At 41.0% G+C, this 19,549-nt stretch overlaps 1 protein-coding gene and 1 long non-coding RNA gene across 5 annotated transcripts in view; one reads left to right on the forward strand and one right to left on the reverse strand.

Annotated features, from left to right (window-relative positions):
• Nucleotides 1-15,323, reverse strand: part of dock8 (dedicator of cytokinesis 8) — a 54,773-nt gene extending 39,450 nt beyond the window's left edge. For 2 of the 4 annotated variants that reach the window (XM_046035155.1, XM_046035153.1), the window contains exons 1-5: nucleotides 15,094-15,323; nucleotides 7,094-7,193; nucleotides 2,760-2,935; nucleotides 2,156-2,227; nucleotides 1,462-1,573 (exon numbers count right to left, since the gene is read on the reverse strand). In XM_046035155.1, the coding sequence (XP_045891111.1) occupies nucleotides 1,462-1,573; nucleotides 2,156-2,227; nucleotides 2,760-2,935; nucleotides 7,094-7,193; nucleotides 15,094-15,146 (513 nt within the window). In that variant the 5' untranslated portion in view covers nucleotides 15,147-15,323. Of the gene's footprint in view, nucleotides 1-1,461; nucleotides 1,574-2,155; nucleotides 2,228-2,759; nucleotides 2,936-5,103; nucleotides 5,241-6,429; nucleotides 6,448-7,093; nucleotides 7,194-15,093 lie in introns of those variants that run through there. The other 2 variants (XM_046035156.1, XM_046035157.1) reach the window with 2 other exon arrangements.
• Nucleotides 15,324-18,206: 2,883 nt separating this feature from the next.
• LOC123960438 lies at nucleotides 18,207-18,648 on the forward strand. The gene is made up of 2 exons (XR_006822523.1): nucleotides 18,207-18,343; nucleotides 18,446-18,648. It is a non-coding gene; the product is annotated as an uncharacterized LOC123960438 (long non-coding RNA).
• The last annotated feature ends 901 nt before the right edge of the window (nucleotides 18,649-19,549 follow it).

The following is a 19,549-nucleotide window of genomic DNA, read 5'->3' on the forward strand; positions in this document are numbered from 1 at the left end:
GACACTTTAACTAAGTGCAACATATTGGTATTCAAGGGCAACGTTACAAAGTAGTGTTTCTTGTAGTTCTGTTTAAGAAACAAACAATTTGGCAAAATGCACCTATTTGCTTGCCGAAGTCTGGTACCACTCTCATATATGTGCATTGAGTATAGAGACAGAGCACAGAAGCAATTAGCTTAGTTTAGCTTAGCATAAAGACTGAAAGCTTTCAAAAATCCAACTACCAGTGCCCTACTCACACTAATTAATAATTAACATGTGGTATCTCATTGTTTATATTTATTAGTATTTTTTGGCTTTATTTGATGGAGGTAGTAGAGATACAGACAAGAAATTGTATTGAGGTAAAACTCAACAGTCTGTACACACATGCAAAACTTATTGAGACAATTCATTTTAACAGAGTAATTGATTCCTTAGCTAGATGCGTTTCCTCTTCCTAGGCTTATGGTTTTGTGAATTGATACTCTGTGTCTTGTTTCATGTTTGTGTGTATGTTGTTTAAAACACTATTGCTGCTATCTTGGAAAGGGCTCCCATGGAAAAGACATTCTGTAATCTCAATGGGGCTTACTCGAGGACAGTTCAACGTTCTGGCCAGCTCTTTTGCACAGTGCATCTGCTGGTTGCATAGCAATCTCACAAAACAAATAGATTTCAGAAAGTAACCCCTGGCTGTTGTTCATCAGAAGATAGTTCCAACACGTAACCCTCCAGTACAGCTACAAATTGTTATTTTTATTTTTCGGTTTGTGTACAAATTAAACAAGGTACAAAATGTTCATTTGTAATCTTTATAGGTTTCTGGAGAGCCGGGCTGCTTAATTAAACTAATATGGCAAACTCAATCTTCTATTGGCTGTAGCTTCACATAAGAGTGACTCTGTTACAAGGACAAACTTTATATGAAAGCAAATTTCCCAAAATGTCACTATTCATTTGAATTTAGCTTCATATTAATAAAGTTAATACAAATGTGTATACTAAGCTCAACCCGAACTGGAATAATTTATTTAGTATACTCACTTTAAAAAGGAACCTAACCAAGCCAAAAACCATTTCAACAGCAACAAGCACATGTAGAATTGGACCTAATAAGTGCTGATACACAATAGTAGACTGACTGACACAATAGCAACAAGACATGTCTAAATAATTGTTAAGGACAGGACTTATTGAAGAAGGAAAGAAGTGAAGAATTATTCCAGTGTAGCAAGAGTGGCTCTGCAGAAGTGTTTCTGAAGAAGGCTACTATTGAGTAACAGATTGTTGGTTAAGATACAGGTTGAGTCAAACTTATACGTAGGAACCTTAGTTCAGGTTCTTAATTTAAAAGACTCGGGTTTGAGTAAGGATGTTAGTGTGGATTTCTTAAATGAAGATTTTCATATATAACTGGAACTCCAGACGGGGGCTGTGTGCGTTCAAATTTTGGTTGGCTGTGTTTGCGTGTCTTACTGGCTTCTGCTGTGGGTTCTCGGGCTGGACGTCATACTCAAAGGTCTGCTTCTGAAGGCGTTTGTGTAGGCCTGCTCGCTCCGAATATGTGCTCCAGCCATCCCCCTGGCACCTACACACACACACACACACACACACACGGTCAAAGATCCGGACAGCGACACACACATTAAAAACAACGTGCATGGTTACAACTGATACACCTCTGCACTTCTAATCAAACTAGATAACAAAAACAGAAGCCTTACGCAATATATTCACAGCATACGCGTGTATTGTATGCGAGTGTGTGTGGGAGAGAGAGCAATAGAGATAACACTACAAAGTATTCAACAGAAGATCCCAGTGAATAAAGTTTATCAGGCTCTCTTGAGCCTCTTGTTTCCTGTTTCACAGACACATGCAACTTCCCAGATAGTTGCACGTGTTGCAGAGTGTCACAGTTAAAATACCGGTGAGGGCATTATTTCTGTGGCTAAAATACTGCAACATACACACGAGTATCCACAACAAGCGGATAAACACTGAACATTCTATTAGTTTTCCATTTCGAAACTCCAAACAGATTCAGTTTTGTCATTTCAAAAAGGTATCTGTCAAGGTATCTACTCTGTATGTGGAACCAAACAGCTATACCACTCTGAGAGTCCTCACCACTCGGACTGTAACGGTTGCGTTTCTGTAGAAGATTTACCTTCTGGAGACCACAAGCCACGGCTGGGTGTAACTCTTTACACAGTCTCTCACATGTGCATCCAACTCCACTCTACAAGGAAAGAGAAGGAGGAGGGGGATAAGAAGACATGTACACACATTCTCGTGCAGACACGTATGCAAACATTCACAGACAATTGGAAACTTGACATTCCTCTTCTATCTTAATTTGCACTTCATGGTCAAGGTGCTGGACAAGTAAATGCTGTGTGGGATTGTATTGACAAAACAGTTATTGTTTTTTATACTGCGAAAGTCAGATTTCAAAGATCAACTTTCCTGCATGGAATTGAGAACCACCTTGGAATGCAAATGAGATGTTTTTGTGTGCAACTTTTACTGTAAGCAAAATCAATCTGACCAAAACTTTGTAGAACGAGGATTCAGTAGTTGAATGCATGAAGACTGTCGTTTGACTTTTAACTAACTGCAAGGTGCTGAAACAAACATCTTCTGTAATTATTCTACACTTTTTTAAACATCTTTTCTGAAATACTTTTTACCAAACAGTTCTAAAAGCTTGCCAATTTCATTTTAGGGAGGAATTTATTTTCATGGTCAATGCCAAACATCCTGTGACCCACCCATCTTCGGGGACAGAGTGTCGAACAGTGCGACACTCTTTCTCCACATGCTCCACCTTCAGGTCATCGTCGGGGAAGTCTCCAAGTTCATGCATCAGGGCTGAGTCTCCACTTTTTAATTGTGACATCAGGAACTCCTCCAGGTCCAGCGGCTCCACTGCTTCATACGACTGAGGCTGCAGAACGAAGGGGTGATGGAGGAAGGGAAGATTTAGGACATGTAGCAACAAATATCACATGAGGTACAGATGGAGACTAATATTTGCTTAAGTGCCGTTTAAGGGTTACCATCAGAGTGGTGTGGATGATCAAAAGGGCTTCCTATGGATGAATATTAATTATTTTGCATAAATTTAAATCATACCAAGACACTGCCTCAGAATTGTCTGAGGAGGTCTTGGGTTACAAAAAAGGAAAACAACAAGCAAACAACAAAATAGATTGATAGTTTGTGAAAAGCTAAAGGGTGATTGATGAGTTTGTACAGTCCACATAGTGCAGAGAAGTAGTGAGGGAAAAGATAGCAAGGGAGGTGGGACCAACCAAACATGTTGAATCATGACTATTTTCTAATAGCTCATACCTGACGTGGAACAAAAGAGTGGAGCACATACATAAATAGAAACTAGAACAAAACTGGCCTGTATCAAGACAGCCAGGTGATTTTTTTCAGTAAACCTATTTTTAGACATAAACTCTATCAGCACACACTACAGAGCTACAGCAGATCAAAGGCAAAGCTGCAATCACTTTTATGTACAGTGCAAATGGGCTGAAATTTTCATTTGAAATCAGCACATATTGTTCAAATCATCAGTGTACACAGTGAAACAGATTCTCACTGTCCCTTAAAGGGGAAGAATAGGCATGCTTTTCATCATCAGAAAGAACTCACAGGAGAAAAAAAAAAAAAAAAACACAACTGATGAGATAACACACGTCCCTTTTGTGGTGCCGGGCTGACTATGGGGGTAAAAGGGGGACCTGCATGGAGCAGGTGTTTCTGTGAAAAGTGGCAGCAAACTGGGCAGAATTCCAATCTGATTACAGTCTGCAGGCTGATGTAGGCAAAAGCTAGGAAATAAACATAAACCACAATATCATACTGAAAGATTTTCTATATAATCAATGATAAAAGAAAAGCCTTCTCAGCGTCTCAACAAATACAATGCACAGAGAAGATCTGCCTTAGCACCATCCAAAAAGAATATTTAAGCTTTTAATCGTGCACACTGTCCCACACAGGAAGCATTTGCATGACAAACAGGTAGTGTGTGAAAGACTGAATGTGAGAGAAAGTGTGTGTACAGGAGACTGAGAGAGAAAAAAGTCCAGAGCCAAACCAGCCAATGGCGTACACAGTAACAGATAACTTGTACACAGAGAAGATGTAGAGATAACTGCAGCAACAAGGTGAGTCATTGCTGTATTCAACTTTTAAAAGCAGAGCAAATTCCACTGGCCTTCAGACATGTTTTTGCAAATCCACCCTAAGGATATTTTTCTCTGATGAGCACTCAATAGCTATATGCACCACATGTATTAATGGTTAGCATGCAACGCAAGAAGGAAAGAATACACAGACAGCCATGTAACAACTGTATCATTATTATTTTAAATGGCAGACCTACAGTACAGATAAAACCTTCAACTCCTCCTTTTCTATAGAGGAGGCGTGAACCTCAACAGTGTCTCTGCACTGGCAGCTTCTCTGTGTGCATCTCTCTGGCTCTCTGCCTCAAAGTTCAGACAAGCATTGTAACATGGCCTCTTTTTCTTGTGTCGTATAGAGTCTAACAAAAACAAATGAATGCAAATCTATGCATGCCTCTGATCAGTGCCTGCTGCTCTTTGGAGGCATGAGAGGTGCTAGCAAGTAACTACCTCTCCTTGCCAAATCAACAGCCAGACTTTCTATCTGTTTACTCATTGGTGATTAAAATCGTGATACCTTATTTAGGAGAATTGTTTAACCTGTATGAAGCATTGCAAACTACTGTGCAGATACATGCAACAAAAGATATTTAGAATAAACTTTTTTGATACAAGTACACATTTTCAAAGCCAATAAATGTTATATCATTTACTACTGGAGCCTTACTTAAATAAAATTCATCCATTTAAAAAACCACATGCATTTACCAACATCACTGTTCTCAGTGTACATTGTCAAACATGAGCAGGGACGGAAAACAGACTCAGAACTCATTACAAACACTGTTCTTACAAAATACAGCCACATTTGACCTGAATTAGGACATAAAACTCAATCTAGTTTGCCAATTATCTCATTCTAATGTCTCACTAAAGGACAACTGTGCTCATATGGATATAGAAGACTTACCCGGCTGACAACTGAAAAACGGCACCAAAAAAGGAAGCATACAAAATGGCGCACTCCGGATACGGGAACCTACAGTGTGCACCTACTGACGCTGAATGTTTTTTGTTGAAACTAAGCCACAATGCATTGCACAGATCCTCTTTAAATTGATCCTCATATTCCTAGAAGATAAGAACTCCAGCAGATCTGAGAACAAACAATCAGCATTACCAAAAGTAGAAGAAGAGGTGTTCATAGCCAATCTAAATGAATATTTAAGTTAAGCCTGACTGTTTGAACCCACAAAATGACATGACAGCAGTTTCAAGCGTTCAGTGTTAGAGTTGAAATGGAGAAACCACAAAACATAAAAGGAAGTGACATCAGAAAGGCGTCCCTCTATCAACTGGTGTTTTAACAGACAGGAAGAGAAAATACAGACACACACACACACACACGCATGCTGCTCATATACACACAGCCGCTGCACACATGCATGAAAACACATGCGGCTTTTCCTCAAAATCTCTCAATTTGTTCATTAAACCTACAACAAACAACACAGATCTGCCAACACTCCTCACATTTAGGAACTAAAAATAGTGTTAGAGCAACAGAGTGATAACTGTGATAATCAACAAAGTGATCCATCTCACAAGTGCAACAAACATCCCTCCCTCCTCTCAACAAACATCCCTCCCTCAGCCCTGTGCTAGACGCGACTGCTGAATAATGGGAAACTATCATCCCGGAGATTATAGTATTAAAACCCCTCTCCCGCATCCCAAATCCGTCCATATTAAAGATCTGCCCGTGTAAGCTGCAAGGTAAGCAGGCCCCATCCAGCGTCTGTTAGTAGCCAAGGCACTGACCCATTTCCCAAGCAGGTTAGAGATTAACCGTGTTGCATACTACAAGCTGGGCTGGGATGGATGGTCCAAGTACTCCTCCTCAAACCCTGTCAGCTGACGAGCTCAAGGATCATCACTGGGAAAGTATCAAAGGGCTTCAGCTCAGTTAGTCATGCACACAGATATGTCAGGAGACTTAGCGCCAAAGAGCTTTAGAAAACTTAAAATGAGAGATGTAGGGCAGCCGAGAGAGAAGAAATGTGAGGGAAAGACAGAAATAGGGGAAAAAAGCAGGAAGACTGAAAAAGGAATATATGACTCTGGGAGGCAGAGACAGAGGTTCAGAGGGTACCGTGGAGAGACTAAGAGTGTAGTGGGAACAAATCCCTGCAAAGAATTACTGTGCATCATTCGGTATGCTTGCTTGAGAGAGCAGCAATCACTCTAACTGTCTGCTAGGCTTCAGCTGAAGAGGAAAGAAAACAACATGTCATACTTGCATTCAATCCTCTGCAGAAACTAAGGGATACTTCGTTTTCCAAATCAAAGAACAGGCCGTGTCAGCCCTGTTTTTAAGAAAAGCATGTTAAGCCATGACTAAGTTCTCTTCCTAAACAAAAACAAAAAACTCAGCTCTTTTGCAGAAATGCAGACAGCTGTTGTAGCAGAATTTCTATGATTGAAATTTGAATCTTCAGGACTAGACACCACTGAGTCAGACACTCTCAGCACTAATGACAGTAAAGAGGATGTGAAGATACGCTTAAAGCCCTTTGGTGGTGTAAGCACAAACACTAAAGCTGTGTTACTGCAGCATTACAGGAAAACACTCCGCTGCCCTTCTGGCCACTCTATGAATTTCTTCTCAACTAGCATTACATCACCAGTATTAAGTGAAGTAACATTATATATACAGCATTCATTTTGCAGTCTGCTTATCTTCTTAACTGCACTTAACATGTTAGACAGTGACAAGTAACAGTGTACGTAAAAATCTGTCATTTGCTAAACTTGCTATTACTTATTTTCCTTTCTGACAGGTGGACTAAGAACGCTTTATTTTAGGTCTCTGTAATTCAATCAAAGATATATACCCTTGATAATGCAACAAATACCTGCCAGATAAAAATGAGTTATTGTTTTATAGAAGAGAAACTCACCACAGTGAGGTACACTGTTGCCGAAGCACTGGAGTTGGTTCGGGTGTGATTAAAGCCATAGTTCCCACTGAAGTTTCGTCTGATCTCTGCAGAACTGTGCCTGGAACAAAACATGGAAACACATACAGGTTTACACACCAGTTACTACATATATTAGTATTATATGGTATAGCACATTTGTGGGACGTTTGAAGGTTAATGTTTGTATAGAAGCAGGCACTGAAAACATCATGTAAAACCCATTTCTGTCGCACAATTCCACCAACATGCATACAGTGCATCTTAATGAGAGAGGCAACAGTAATTCCGCCATTGTTCCTACTCGCATTAGTTTGAATTGGTCAGCCATGGTGATTCCATTCAAACCATTGTTCGCTTTCTACAGAAGCACATCTCTGCTGGCTGTGTAAAGGCTTTGTCATGCTGGCAGCCATACAGGCAGTGGAATAAATATGGTGTCCTGATTTAAGGGTCAGACTGAGCAGGAAATCAACATGACATAGGAATGGAGTATTATTCAAATATATTGGGTAGATACGGAAGGTGTCTGTCTGTCTGTCTGTCTGTCCGTCTGTCTGCCTGTAGCCCTCTCCAAAAAGAAGGGAAAATCACAAGAACAAAGCGATTGTCCCAATTTGTTGCCCACATTTCATCTCAATGAGACACTGAGCTCATGCATGTCGATTTCTTTGTAATTAATCTACCACATCATTTGAGCCCTACCAAACTCTACACAATAGCTGCTTTCTTCTCTGTGGTCCAACAATGAAAGGCCAGTTTTGTGTGTATAAGCTTGTGTATGTATGTTTACTATGTGTGTATGCTTTATTTGGTGTTAAAGCGCTCATATTTGTATGTATTTTTGCGTGTGCAAGTGTCAGAAACAGTTTATTGCAACATTGCCACACAGGAGAGAGTTAGAGGGCGAAGGCCTAAGTAAATGGGTCACATTCCCGACTGGTGACCCTGTGGTCAATCTCATGGGTTCATTTAGTCCCTATGGCCATTGTCACAAGAGCCCTGTTACTAATTACCACCACAAACACATAAACACTAGTGCAATGGTGGAATGCCCGCATGTGAAAACAACTGAGGGTGCAGTCATGAAGCACGTAAAACCCGTGAGGCAGCTTCATGCAAACAGCTGAAAACTAATATCATTAACATTCTGCAGCAACAACCAGTTTGCGTTTCAAGAATAAAAGCTAGATAAGTTTACAGTTCATTTTAAAACAATACTCTGTATTTGAGACAAAGATCCGTGCGCATGCTGTGTATAACACTTTCCTCTGTCAATCACATAACATGCTAAGTCAATACAATAACTGAATGCCAGGGAGGTTAAAAGCATGTGTGGGAGAACAGTATACACATTTACACAAAGAGCAAAGTCCAGCAGTGCAGCACTGTTTTATCTAAACACACATCTGCTCCGCTGTCATTTAAAAACAAAGACAAGGGACAGGAAAGACAAATCACCTAAACATAAAAAACCAACAACAGTGCAAAAGTGCACATGAACAGTGCACAATGCCCTGAAAAAATTATCAGATGAAGCATGTTGCAACACACATGTATGCTGATTACAACAATGAGCAGCCATAGACACACAACACACACACACATACACACACGCTTAGCAACTTTATCAACTGTTATGCAATTCTAACTTATGTAAAAGTCACTCTTAACCAAAACAGGTATTTATCCCTTACCCTTTAACTCAAACACCCACACCTGCGGCTGCTTAGTATAACAACAGTCCTCCACTGCTGGCCACTAAGCAGGTTTATTAGAGCAGTATGTTTGTGCTTTGCACGGCAAAACATGGAGGTTGATGGGGGATCTCACATATACACCCCACTTTCCACCCGCACATCAGCAACTTTAAGTCCTTCACGCGTACACACTTTTTATTTGTTTAAAAATGCCGAGTTGCTCCTTGTAATGCCATGTGTCGAATCACATAAGCCAGTGGAGCTTAAAGGCACTGCAGGTAAAACTAGGAAACTAAAGCTCCAGAAAGCTTCAGGTCAACACAAGGAATGACCCTCCTCACAGCTCCACCTCACCAGGTGTCTAGCGAGGAGGCCAGAGTTATTACATCCGCCTCAGACATCTCCTCTTTGTTCAGATTGGTTTTAGCTTGTGCCACTTTATAAAGAAAATGGCAGAGGAAAGGAGGTACTGCTGAAATGAAATAGCCACTGCACAAGACACAAGCCTATGGTACAGAACCTATGCAGTTAGAGTAGTCTTTGTATGAGTTTAAATGTTCTGCTCTGACAAAGAAAGAAAAACAATCTGAGTATGCCTTTTCTTGCCCAAAGGCAGATTGTCTGTTGAGTGTATTGAGCTTGTACCCAAGGCAATTTAAACCCTGTATAAACTTCTCATAACTTGACCTCTAAAGAAACACGCCCTACCCTGTGTACAGACTGAGCCCATGACCTCTCCACCACTAATGTGCCCTCCCCCTACATCTTTCATTGCCTTTGGAGAGACAAAGCTTATACATACCACCCCGTACTATTACAAGACATGCACTAAAGTAATATTTGCATACACACACATTGTCACATGCATACACGCATTGGATTGCTTACTTGCATACACTGACACACATTCAAGGCCTGTCTATAAAAAGACCAGGCAAGTAAAACAGTAATCAGCTCTTACCAGCAGAGCCAAGCACACATTATTTGACCACTAGTAGACAAACAGCTTGTCACAGCAGACAGCATCTGTCATTCTCTTTATCTGGCCCGTGTCTTGGCATCCTTTGTTACATAAAAAACAAAACTGCTCTTGTCAGGAAGACAAAAAGCAGGGGGAAGGACTTTGGTAATTTTGGTGAAATGACAGCAAAAGCAGCTTGTGTCATAAACCCAGCAAAAAGCAATGTATTGCCAGTGGCTTTTTAACAAAACCACTAAGATAGAGTAAGTTACAAATTCTTACAATGGATCAACCCAGAGACAACACTTTAAAAGGGGACAAATATTTAACTGTCAACAATACCTGCAGTGCTGTTAGCTGAGGGGACACTTAAGCGCATTGGTGAATACGGGTCCAGAGGACTGAATCGGAGGAGTTCAGTGCAACGTAGCAACACCATCTTGTCCTAATATAAATCCGACCCTGTCTGTAAAAACAGTTGTTACTAAAGTTGACATTTTTGGTCTTGAAAGCAGCTTCTGAAGTTTTTGCGCAGGGTTAAGGTCTCTGACAATGACCACAGTGGCATTTCCCGAAAGGCATATTCTCCACCACCACTCTTTCAGTCTGATGATGTTATCCTAAAATAAAATGTGAGCCAGCCAAGCATCAGCAAACCAGTATTAGCTGAAACTCTACTGAGCAATGCATAAGAGACTCCCTAACATGTTAAGCGTACAATTCAAATAAAGGCTACATACCTTAGCAAAGTACAGCACAGCGATCAGAATCCTTAACTGCCCTTTACTGGCAATGCAGCCACTGTTGTCACATCATCATCATCTTTTTTAGAGTATTCAGATTACCACAGTGCACGTGAACATGTTATCTGACTTCCAGTGTAACCCAATATCTCAGAGTAACCTGATTTCTTTTGTGCATGTAAACATACTGACTGTCAGTACAGAACATGATGCAAGACCTTAAGATCAAGCTAAACCACAGAAAAGCAACTGCAAAATGTTAGTAAATGCTGCCTCTTTGGATGGAACATTTGAATTGCCTCAAGAAAGTGTTCTCTTAGCTAAACACACAGCCTGATGACAATAACTACCAGTTTCCTTTGTCTTTTTTTCATGAGATATAATTAGAAGAGATACTAAACAATGATGGGGAAGGCACTCTTAAAAACAGCTGCTACCGGGGAATGGTAGAATTACAACCGACAGCAAACTCCAGCTATGAATTAGGGCTGATGACAGAGTAGGCACACTGTTAAAAAACATCAAGACTCAGCACATTTTTGGCACTATTATCCTGTTTGTAAATGGTAATTTGTAAACGGACTGCACTTATATAGCGCCTTTCTAGTCTTCCAACCACTCAAAGCGCTTTACACTACATGTCACATTCACCCCTTCGTACACACATTCATACACTGATGCCTTGCCCCCACGGAAGGCACCAACGGTTTATCAGAAAGGAAACACAAAATAATCCCATTCACACTCTCTCACCCTTGCAGAACTTTGTTGTTGTCCAAGGACACTTCGACATGCAGACTGGAGGAGCAGGGGGTCGAACCACCAACCATCTGAGTAGTGGACAACCAGCTCTACGTCCTGAGCCACAGCCGCCCCAACTTTGTTAGTAAAAGAGCTAAAAATATATTAAAAATCATAACACTGACCTCATGTACACTGTTAATTAGACCATTCTGTTTAAAGAAAGAAAATAATATTGTCTCTCATTCAAAGACAATGAGGAAGGCCAGTGGGCCAGAAATGTTTCATCATTAATCAGAATGAAATAACATTTGATAAAACTGCTTTGTGCGTGACCCCATTATTTCAAGTATTTATGAGCTGTCAAACATACATCTAATCTGTCAGTAATGCTGTTAGACCTCAAGCTAAGTATCATCAGCTGCCAAACAGCTATTTAACCTTCCTGTGACTTGAGTATTTCTTCAGATATGTACTTGGTTGGTGGTTGGTTTCTGAAAGGTCTCAGGGCTCGGATTCAAGGTAAAGGAAAATAAATCTTTCATCATGCCCTCCCCTTTACAAAGAGATTTCCCCCTTTTTGTTACGTCATGCTGTTTGTGGCACGCCTGCACTTGCTGCGTGTGCAAATCACTGGCCAAGCATTCTTCAAATTGCTCTAAAACTGTAGTTTCACTTCTTCTCAAAGCTACATTTCTGATTAACAAGCCCACCCCAGATAATGAAAATCTATAATTCCTACTCATAATTATCTGTATTTACTCCTCATCCAGCAGGCAAGCTGCTTAGTCAGTCTCCAATTATCCCTATCATTATCATTATTATCAAGTCAATCCACTAGAGGTGGTGGGAGGCTTCTTTAGCTTGCATGTAACAGCCAGGAAAAACCCTTCTACCTCATCTGAGCCAAAAAGAAACGCAGGATAACTGAGAGTGGTGTGGTATACATGACAAGAGAGGGGGAAGCAGACCAAAGGGATGCCCCCACTGTGTGTCTCATACTATCATATGTCTCCAGACTTAATGGGTCTTACTGCTATCAGCACCATCACGGCTCAGCTTCCTGTCAGAGGGAGGCACGCACAAACACAGCGGTCATTTGGCAGGTCTCAGGTCACAGGCGGCTCCAAGCAAGAAAAAGTGAGTGTGGAAACTTTAAAACACAACTTCTGGTTGAGATTTAATGCTTTAACCACATGGCAAGTCATTTATCAAATGTTTTTCAGTATATATTTTTTACCACACCCCATCACAAAATGGCCCACCAACAGTCAGTTAACAGATGTCATTAACCAGAGCCCAGAGGAAATCAGATGCAACTCAATCCAGATCCCCCTGCCACTTAGGAGTTATTGAACGACAGAGGCCCCAGCTGCCCTCACACCTGTTACCATATGCCAGTAAGTAACATCGTGTTGAACAGTAGAACATGTGTGTGTTCAGCTACCTTCGACCTGCTCACCAAAACTGAACACTGTGCCACACTTATTATGTTAGCATGTTGCCTTTTTCACTGACATATGGTCACCCTTCTATTCCATTCCCCTTTTTTCATGTGCTTCTGAAGAAACACACATTTCCTGATTTAAAAACTGCCACAAACAAAAAAAGTGAAGTGAAACAGGAGTGAGACGGTGTCCACAGTGTGCAGGATATCCTTCACACTCCATCCTGATAGAGAGATAGAGAGAGGAACTGCTCATGAGCACATATAGAATATTTAGGGGCGGATTAAAGAGCATTCCTTTTGTAAACCCGATGTGACTGTCTCACAATTGCAAACACCCCTACATATATGGGATGTTTTAATTTGCATGGCAATTAACAGGTTTTCCGGCCTGCTACTCACTGCAGTTTCAATCTGTGACCACTGTGGTTTGTTTGTGTCCGGCTTTTGTTGCCATGACTATCTAGGTTGTTTCCCTTCATATACTACATTATTTTGCAGTTTATTTGACCAACGCACATAAAATTTAGGTCACATGTTGATCATTCTTTTAAATTACACATAAAGGGGTGTCCCAGTAGCCGAGGTGTTTAAGACGCTGACCATGTAATCACGACATCAGCTGGTCTGATCAGGGGACCTTTGTTGCATGTCGTTCCCCTTCTCTGTCACATTTCTACCACTATTTCTGTCCACTATCGGAAGCTAGACAAGAATCACACATATCAAAGTCTGATCTTTTTGTATTGTGTCCACAGTCTGGTATGGGCTGAAATTCTGTTATTATGTATCTATTAAATGTTGCTGAATCACTAAACAAAATGCCAACAGCCTGTCCTCACTAAAAGCAGTTCGAGAAATCACTGTCAGTGAGTGAACTGCGTCTGCTGCATCATCACTCACTGGCTGTAACATTTTGCAACCACACATTCCACAACAGCGTGCTTATCTACAGTACAGCATCTTCTAACCAGCCCCTCTGCTGGCTCATCACTGGATTCAGGCTGTGACCCAAGATCCCTCACCTCCCTCAGCAGCTGAGCTCAGCTCTGCACAGCACAGCAAGTCTCCAAGACTTCTGCTGGCTATTAAAAACAAGAGTATGGTGCATTCACTGTGGTGATGGACAGGATTTCGCACTGACACAAAACATGAAAAAAACAAATGAATGCTTTAGACTAGAGCTGAGATGAGACATTAATCAATTAATTAATTAATAACTCTTTAATCGTGTGGACAAAACATAATTTGAAGACATCACTTTGAACTTTTGGAGTTGTTGGTCAGCAGTTTTCATTGTATTCTGACGTTTTATGGACCAAAAATAAATCAATTATTCAAGAAAATAACTAGTAGAGCCATCACTGATGAAGAAAATCATTAGTTGTAGCTCTACTTTAAATCTATTTTGGAAAAATCTCCAGTGCCGATTCATTAAAATCCTCATGTAAGAGAATAAAATATTAATCTTACATCTACACCTAAGTTACAAAGTTTTAGATGGTACACTTAAGAGGTACAAAGCTGCAGAAGCAAGCAAACAGATATTTGGTTAAGAGTGCTCTAATAGAATTAAAACATGACTGTGGACTACAAAAGTGAGCGTAAACAATTTGCCTCATCATTTACCATCCTAAATTTGACCAAATGTAGTTTCTGCCCTTATCCACTTCCACAATGTGAATGAACCCAACTGTTAAACTGCGGTAACATCACGCGCAAAATGTTCAACAAGGCACACAGTTTGACCAGTTAGCCCCGGAGAAGCTTTATGCCTGTGCTGCTCATGGTAGGAAGTATTAGTGTATTTGTCTTAATGAGTCGTACCGCAGAGGAGGCATGGTACACAATGGACTTACATGTACATACTTCCTCCACACCTGGCCAGTGTCACAGCAGGAACTATGACCACATCTCTGCTCATTCAGCTCTAAGGGCCAGTCAGAACTTACACAACACAGGAAATGATTATATTAGAAACACTAGATATAGAATCAGCATCCTTCGTGAGGAGGAAATGACTTCTGATAGAAAATGGATTTGTGAACTTGGTGTAGAAGGTTCACCACTGTTTCACTTCAGAGAATTATGTAAATAATGAGCCTAGAAATGGATGTATTCATGATTGATCACATGGCTGTCACTAATACCAGAAGTTAAATATGTCCTGAAATAATTCTTCTCCTGGCTCCTCCAGGCTGCTCTTTTCCGGGACAAAGTGAACTAACCTGCAGCATTAACATCCACAACATGTGGCTGCCTGCTCCACTGTGGAATCCCTTCCAAATGTCAAGACAGTGCTCCCTCCCAGATCTCTGGGGAGGTACCAACTCACTCCTTAACTAACCCTCGAACCAAAACAACCGGAGCTTCCTATAGGACATTTTTACCTGTTGATTTTCAGAGCGAAAGCCCGTCGGTCTGCGCTGCCCACAGAAGACATCCCCGGGTCTGAGGTCCAGTTCAGCGGCGCTGGATTTGGTGTCTTCCTGCGGTCTCGCCGCCTCGCTGTCACCGACGCACCGCTTGGTCTCCTTGCTACTGCTCAACTGTCATGTCAACAACACTCATCTTGGTTGTGGTGCGGCACAGCAGCTTTCCTGGGTGTCAACTTCCGCATTTGATTTGAGCCATCCCGCAAAGAGAGAGAGAGAGAGAGAGAGAGAGAGAGGCAGACACGAGAGGCGCGAGGGGGTGGGAGGGGATGACGGGACAGGCTGGATGTGAGACACGCGCGCTCCCTCGCTGCCGAGATTAGCTTTTGGGTTTACTTCACACAAGCAGTCTCAGCTTTCTTCCACCTCTCTCTGTCTCTGTTCAAAACATGCACGTTGTTTTGTGTGTGTGTGATATGAAAGTGAGAGTGAGAGAGAAACTAAATCCAGTTTTTGATGAGTAGCCTACCGGTAAACATGAAATACTCACAATAGTAGGGGAGAACGATCAGTCCATGTAATCATATTTTATTTTTTTGTTTGTTTTATTTATTTTTTTCTCTCTCTTTTGTTTTTAAAATGTTATTTTATTGTTTATTATTTACATATTTGAATTTTTGCTTTGGCAACATTGTTTACCCAAACATTCAAGCCCAGAAATCTAATTAAAATGAAATGAAACTATTTTGAGTTATTGAAAAATATACTGCATTATGCCTTCATTCTTTCATTAATTTCTAAAGTTTAACTATCAAAAAAGATGTTTCCTGCTCAGTGTATCTGCACTGGAAGTTTCCACACTTGCCACATGTAAAGACCATGATGAGTTTCCAAACTAGTTGTGAGCTAGAGCCTGAATTATTTCACCTTACTCAGTGAATTAAGAGCTAACAGTTTAGTACAACCAAACCAGAGTTGGTGATTGTTGCTAGAGTGGAAAACTAACCACAACCGTTTTGAGTTTTATTTTGTTCCTGTTGAGTTTGAAGGAAGTTTGTTTTACAATGAGTCAACAATGGCACTTCATTTGGTGACAGAGAGAAACTCAACAGAATTCAACAGGTGTACAGCTGACACTATATTTTATAAATGACAACAAATAATAATAAAATAATAACACTTTGAGAGCTTGTGGAGGGTAATGTGGTGAACTTATTGCTGAAACTAGAAGACCTGGGGCCTGTACCACGAAGCGAGTTCAACATACCCAGGATACCAACTCCGTAAATCAACCCAGGGTTTCCCAATCCAGCCGGGAGCGCGTTCACATAAAAGAGGCGGTGTTAGCAGCAGATAACCAATCGCGGACATGAACAAGTCCACTGTCAGCAGAGCGTCATATTTTATGAACAACGATTAAACTGTAACACTACAGAAATACGACAGTAGCACGCCTGCATCTGACAAATGCAGGGAGACAGAAAATCGCAGACAGTGTTAAGTGCCTAAATAAACAGGCGTAGGCATAATATTGCGTTGATTTAAAGTGTTCTTATGAGCTGTATGAAAATATCAGCCTTATTCTTTCAGCTCGGCTGTGTCGGCGTTTCCACATTAAAAGACTCGGGCACTGAATAAGTGGTCTTCCACCTCACTTTAAAAAACTTGTCGTCACTTAAAAAAATATTAATTTATTTAACACACTCAAAAGTGTCCAAACATTGTTCTAAATTAACTTCATAAAGCAAGGAAACGAAAACTCCATTCATGCCATAAAATGTGCTCAAATAGGCTAGTGGTTGAAAGACAATCTCAACATTTAGGCTACTGAAAACTCACTGTCCCACCTTTTGCGCCCACATCGCAAAAGGTGGGGACGAACATGACTACAGTCTCTGTAGTAGGCCTAAGAAAGCTATACTAACCTAAAATAGATAGCCTACGTTCATATTAAAATTTTGTATTTCAATATCCCTACCAAACTGCTCATAATATTCAGCCTCACATAACAATATAGGATTATATCGCTATAGTCAAGAGTTTCTCCAGATCACCGCTGCAAACAGAAAGCAGCCTATTGGCTAAAACAGCCTGTGGGATTTCCTACAGTTGGTGATGTCATTTTCCAAGAGAGCTGATTGGTCAGTAGGCGGCGTTTCCACAGAGTTGATCTCTTATCTGGAACATAACCTGCTCCGGAGCAGGTTAGCCGTTACCATGGCGATCTGCCCCGGTAAGAAGTGAACCACCTTCGTGGTACTGAAAACGCAGGCTTAACCCCGAAGTTACCCGGATAAGCTCAAATCCTGCTTCGTGGTACAGGCCTCTGAGCAGGACAGGACAGGGCTAGCTTGTTAGCATGCTAACTTAAGTAGATATCTCTCTGCAAGGGTAGTAACGAGTTACATTTACTCCGTTACAGATACTCAAGTAACGTTTTTGAGTAAATGGTACTTGTCAGAGTATGTTTAAATGCATCATACTTTTACTCTTACTTAGATTTTTAGAGAAAAATCAGTACTCTGCTACATTTGGAGACATTCATCGGGCTACTTCCATACTTATTTATTTATTTAGGTTTTGGGTGTAGTCACAGAATCTGATAGGTCACAGATTTCGGTGTAACAGCTGTTTCGGTTGTGAAGTCAGCAGGCTAAGCCATGCTGACACTGAGCTGAAAGAGAGCAGTGTCTGTTGTGTTAATGTGACTTTGTTTAATAGCTACCCACAGTAAATCGTGCTTAAAAACTCATCCTGCTTTCTGCCTTAATGGAAATATTCAAGCTAACAATGTTGAGCAGTCTTCATTTAACTAGTCATGCTCATTGGTGTAAGAAGCCTGATGAAGACAGACCAAATTATGCACACACAAAAAAGACAAACTACTGTTATTTCATGTGGATGTGACTGATGTAATGTTTAAACCACAGATGATCTTCCTCAGGTAAACATGAAGAAGAGAACACTGTTGTGGTGGCAGCCCGGCTGATGGTGAGTGTTCTGTTTATTTCTCCTTTTTTTTCTCTCATGATTCTGTTTTCCCCTCCTGTTTTGGCCTGCCTGTTTGTGTCTCCTCCCCTCTCCCTGTGTGTGCTCTCCCTCTCCCTCTGCTCCTGAGCCCAGCTAGGTGCAGACAGTCCGCACCTGCACCTCATCAGCCTCCTCTTCTGCCTGCCACACCTGCCAGCAATCAGCCTCATCTCTCCAGTACTTCAACCCCGGTTCTCCACACAATCACTGCTTGATCGTCATTGCTCCTAACCTGGTGCCACTTTATCACTCAAGCTCTTGTGTAATCTATGTCATCTCTGTTTCCCTGTTCTTGGTTTTCCCTGTGTCTAACCCTGTCTGTCGGTCTTCCCTCCAGGTTCACTCACCTCTGTCCTCTGTTGTGTCAGCTGGGCTCACCACCCTGCCCTCTCCCCTGGGACCTCCTCCACGGCTCTTCCCCGTGCCCCCCAGCTCACCTGTCTCAGTCTCCTCCGTTCCCCGCACCCATGTTTCCCCGGCATCTGCCTCTCCCTCCCCCTCAACCCCTTTTTTCCCTTTAATAAAACCTGTTCATCCTGAGCGTTGCTTTTGGGTCCTCTCTGTCAAACACACAACAAATACACCTGTATTTAATAGGCAATAAATTGTGAAACCTCACAGCATTATCTCCTTATTTGAGTGGTTTGCCAAATCATAATTTCATCATGCCAAATCACAATATCAGACAACAAAATTTATTTTTAAACAATCTTTACTTATTGGAGTACTAACAGACTATAAAAGCAATGCAATATTTTGCAATCACACTTGATGGAGACACACTGGGAATATTGTCCTGGTGTACATGTGGCAGGTTATCTAAAATCAGGAGATGATGACTTGTGACAACAGAAGTTGTTTCCCTTTACCTGAGGAAGACCATCTTAAATCTAATCACATCCACATCAAATAAAAGACTTGGTGAAACAGACCCATTGTTTTTATTGAGTTACTCTCAGTTACTCACTAAAGTATTTTTTTAGTAAGTACTTTTGTACTCTTACTCAAGTAGTTATCTTCATAACTAATTTTACTTCTACTTGAGTACTTGTTTTTGCAAAGCAACAGTACTTTTACGTGAGTACAGTTTTTGGCTACTTTACCTGCCTCTGCACATAGACGTCTTTGACGTCAGAGCTGTTGCTTCTTTAAATTCTGTCAGTAATGTTAGTTCACATTTTGAATTTTTAAAAATAAAATTCTGAAAAGTGTGGTGTAGGATCAATTTCTTACTACTTTCCCTCCACCACAGGTTTGCTTGGGGAGTTTTAACAATGGTGTAATAAACATGTGAAAAAGCTTTCACTTATTCATGTTTTTTCTGTTATCTTGTAGAAAGTGAGCCTCTCTCGACCAGTTATTATTGAGGCATTGCACAATAGAACAATGATCTTTTGCATCATCACTAAAAGCTGTAATGCAACAGGATCAAGATTACCAA

This window comes from Micropterus dolomieu, linkage group LG21 (genome assembly GCF_021292245.1).
Source record: "Micropterus dolomieu isolate WLL.071019.BEF.003 ecotype Adirondacks linkage group LG21, ASM2129224v1, whole genome shotgun sequence".
Lineage (NCBI taxonomy): Eukaryota > Metazoa > Chordata > Actinopteri > Centrarchiformes > Centrarchidae > Micropterus > Micropterus dolomieu.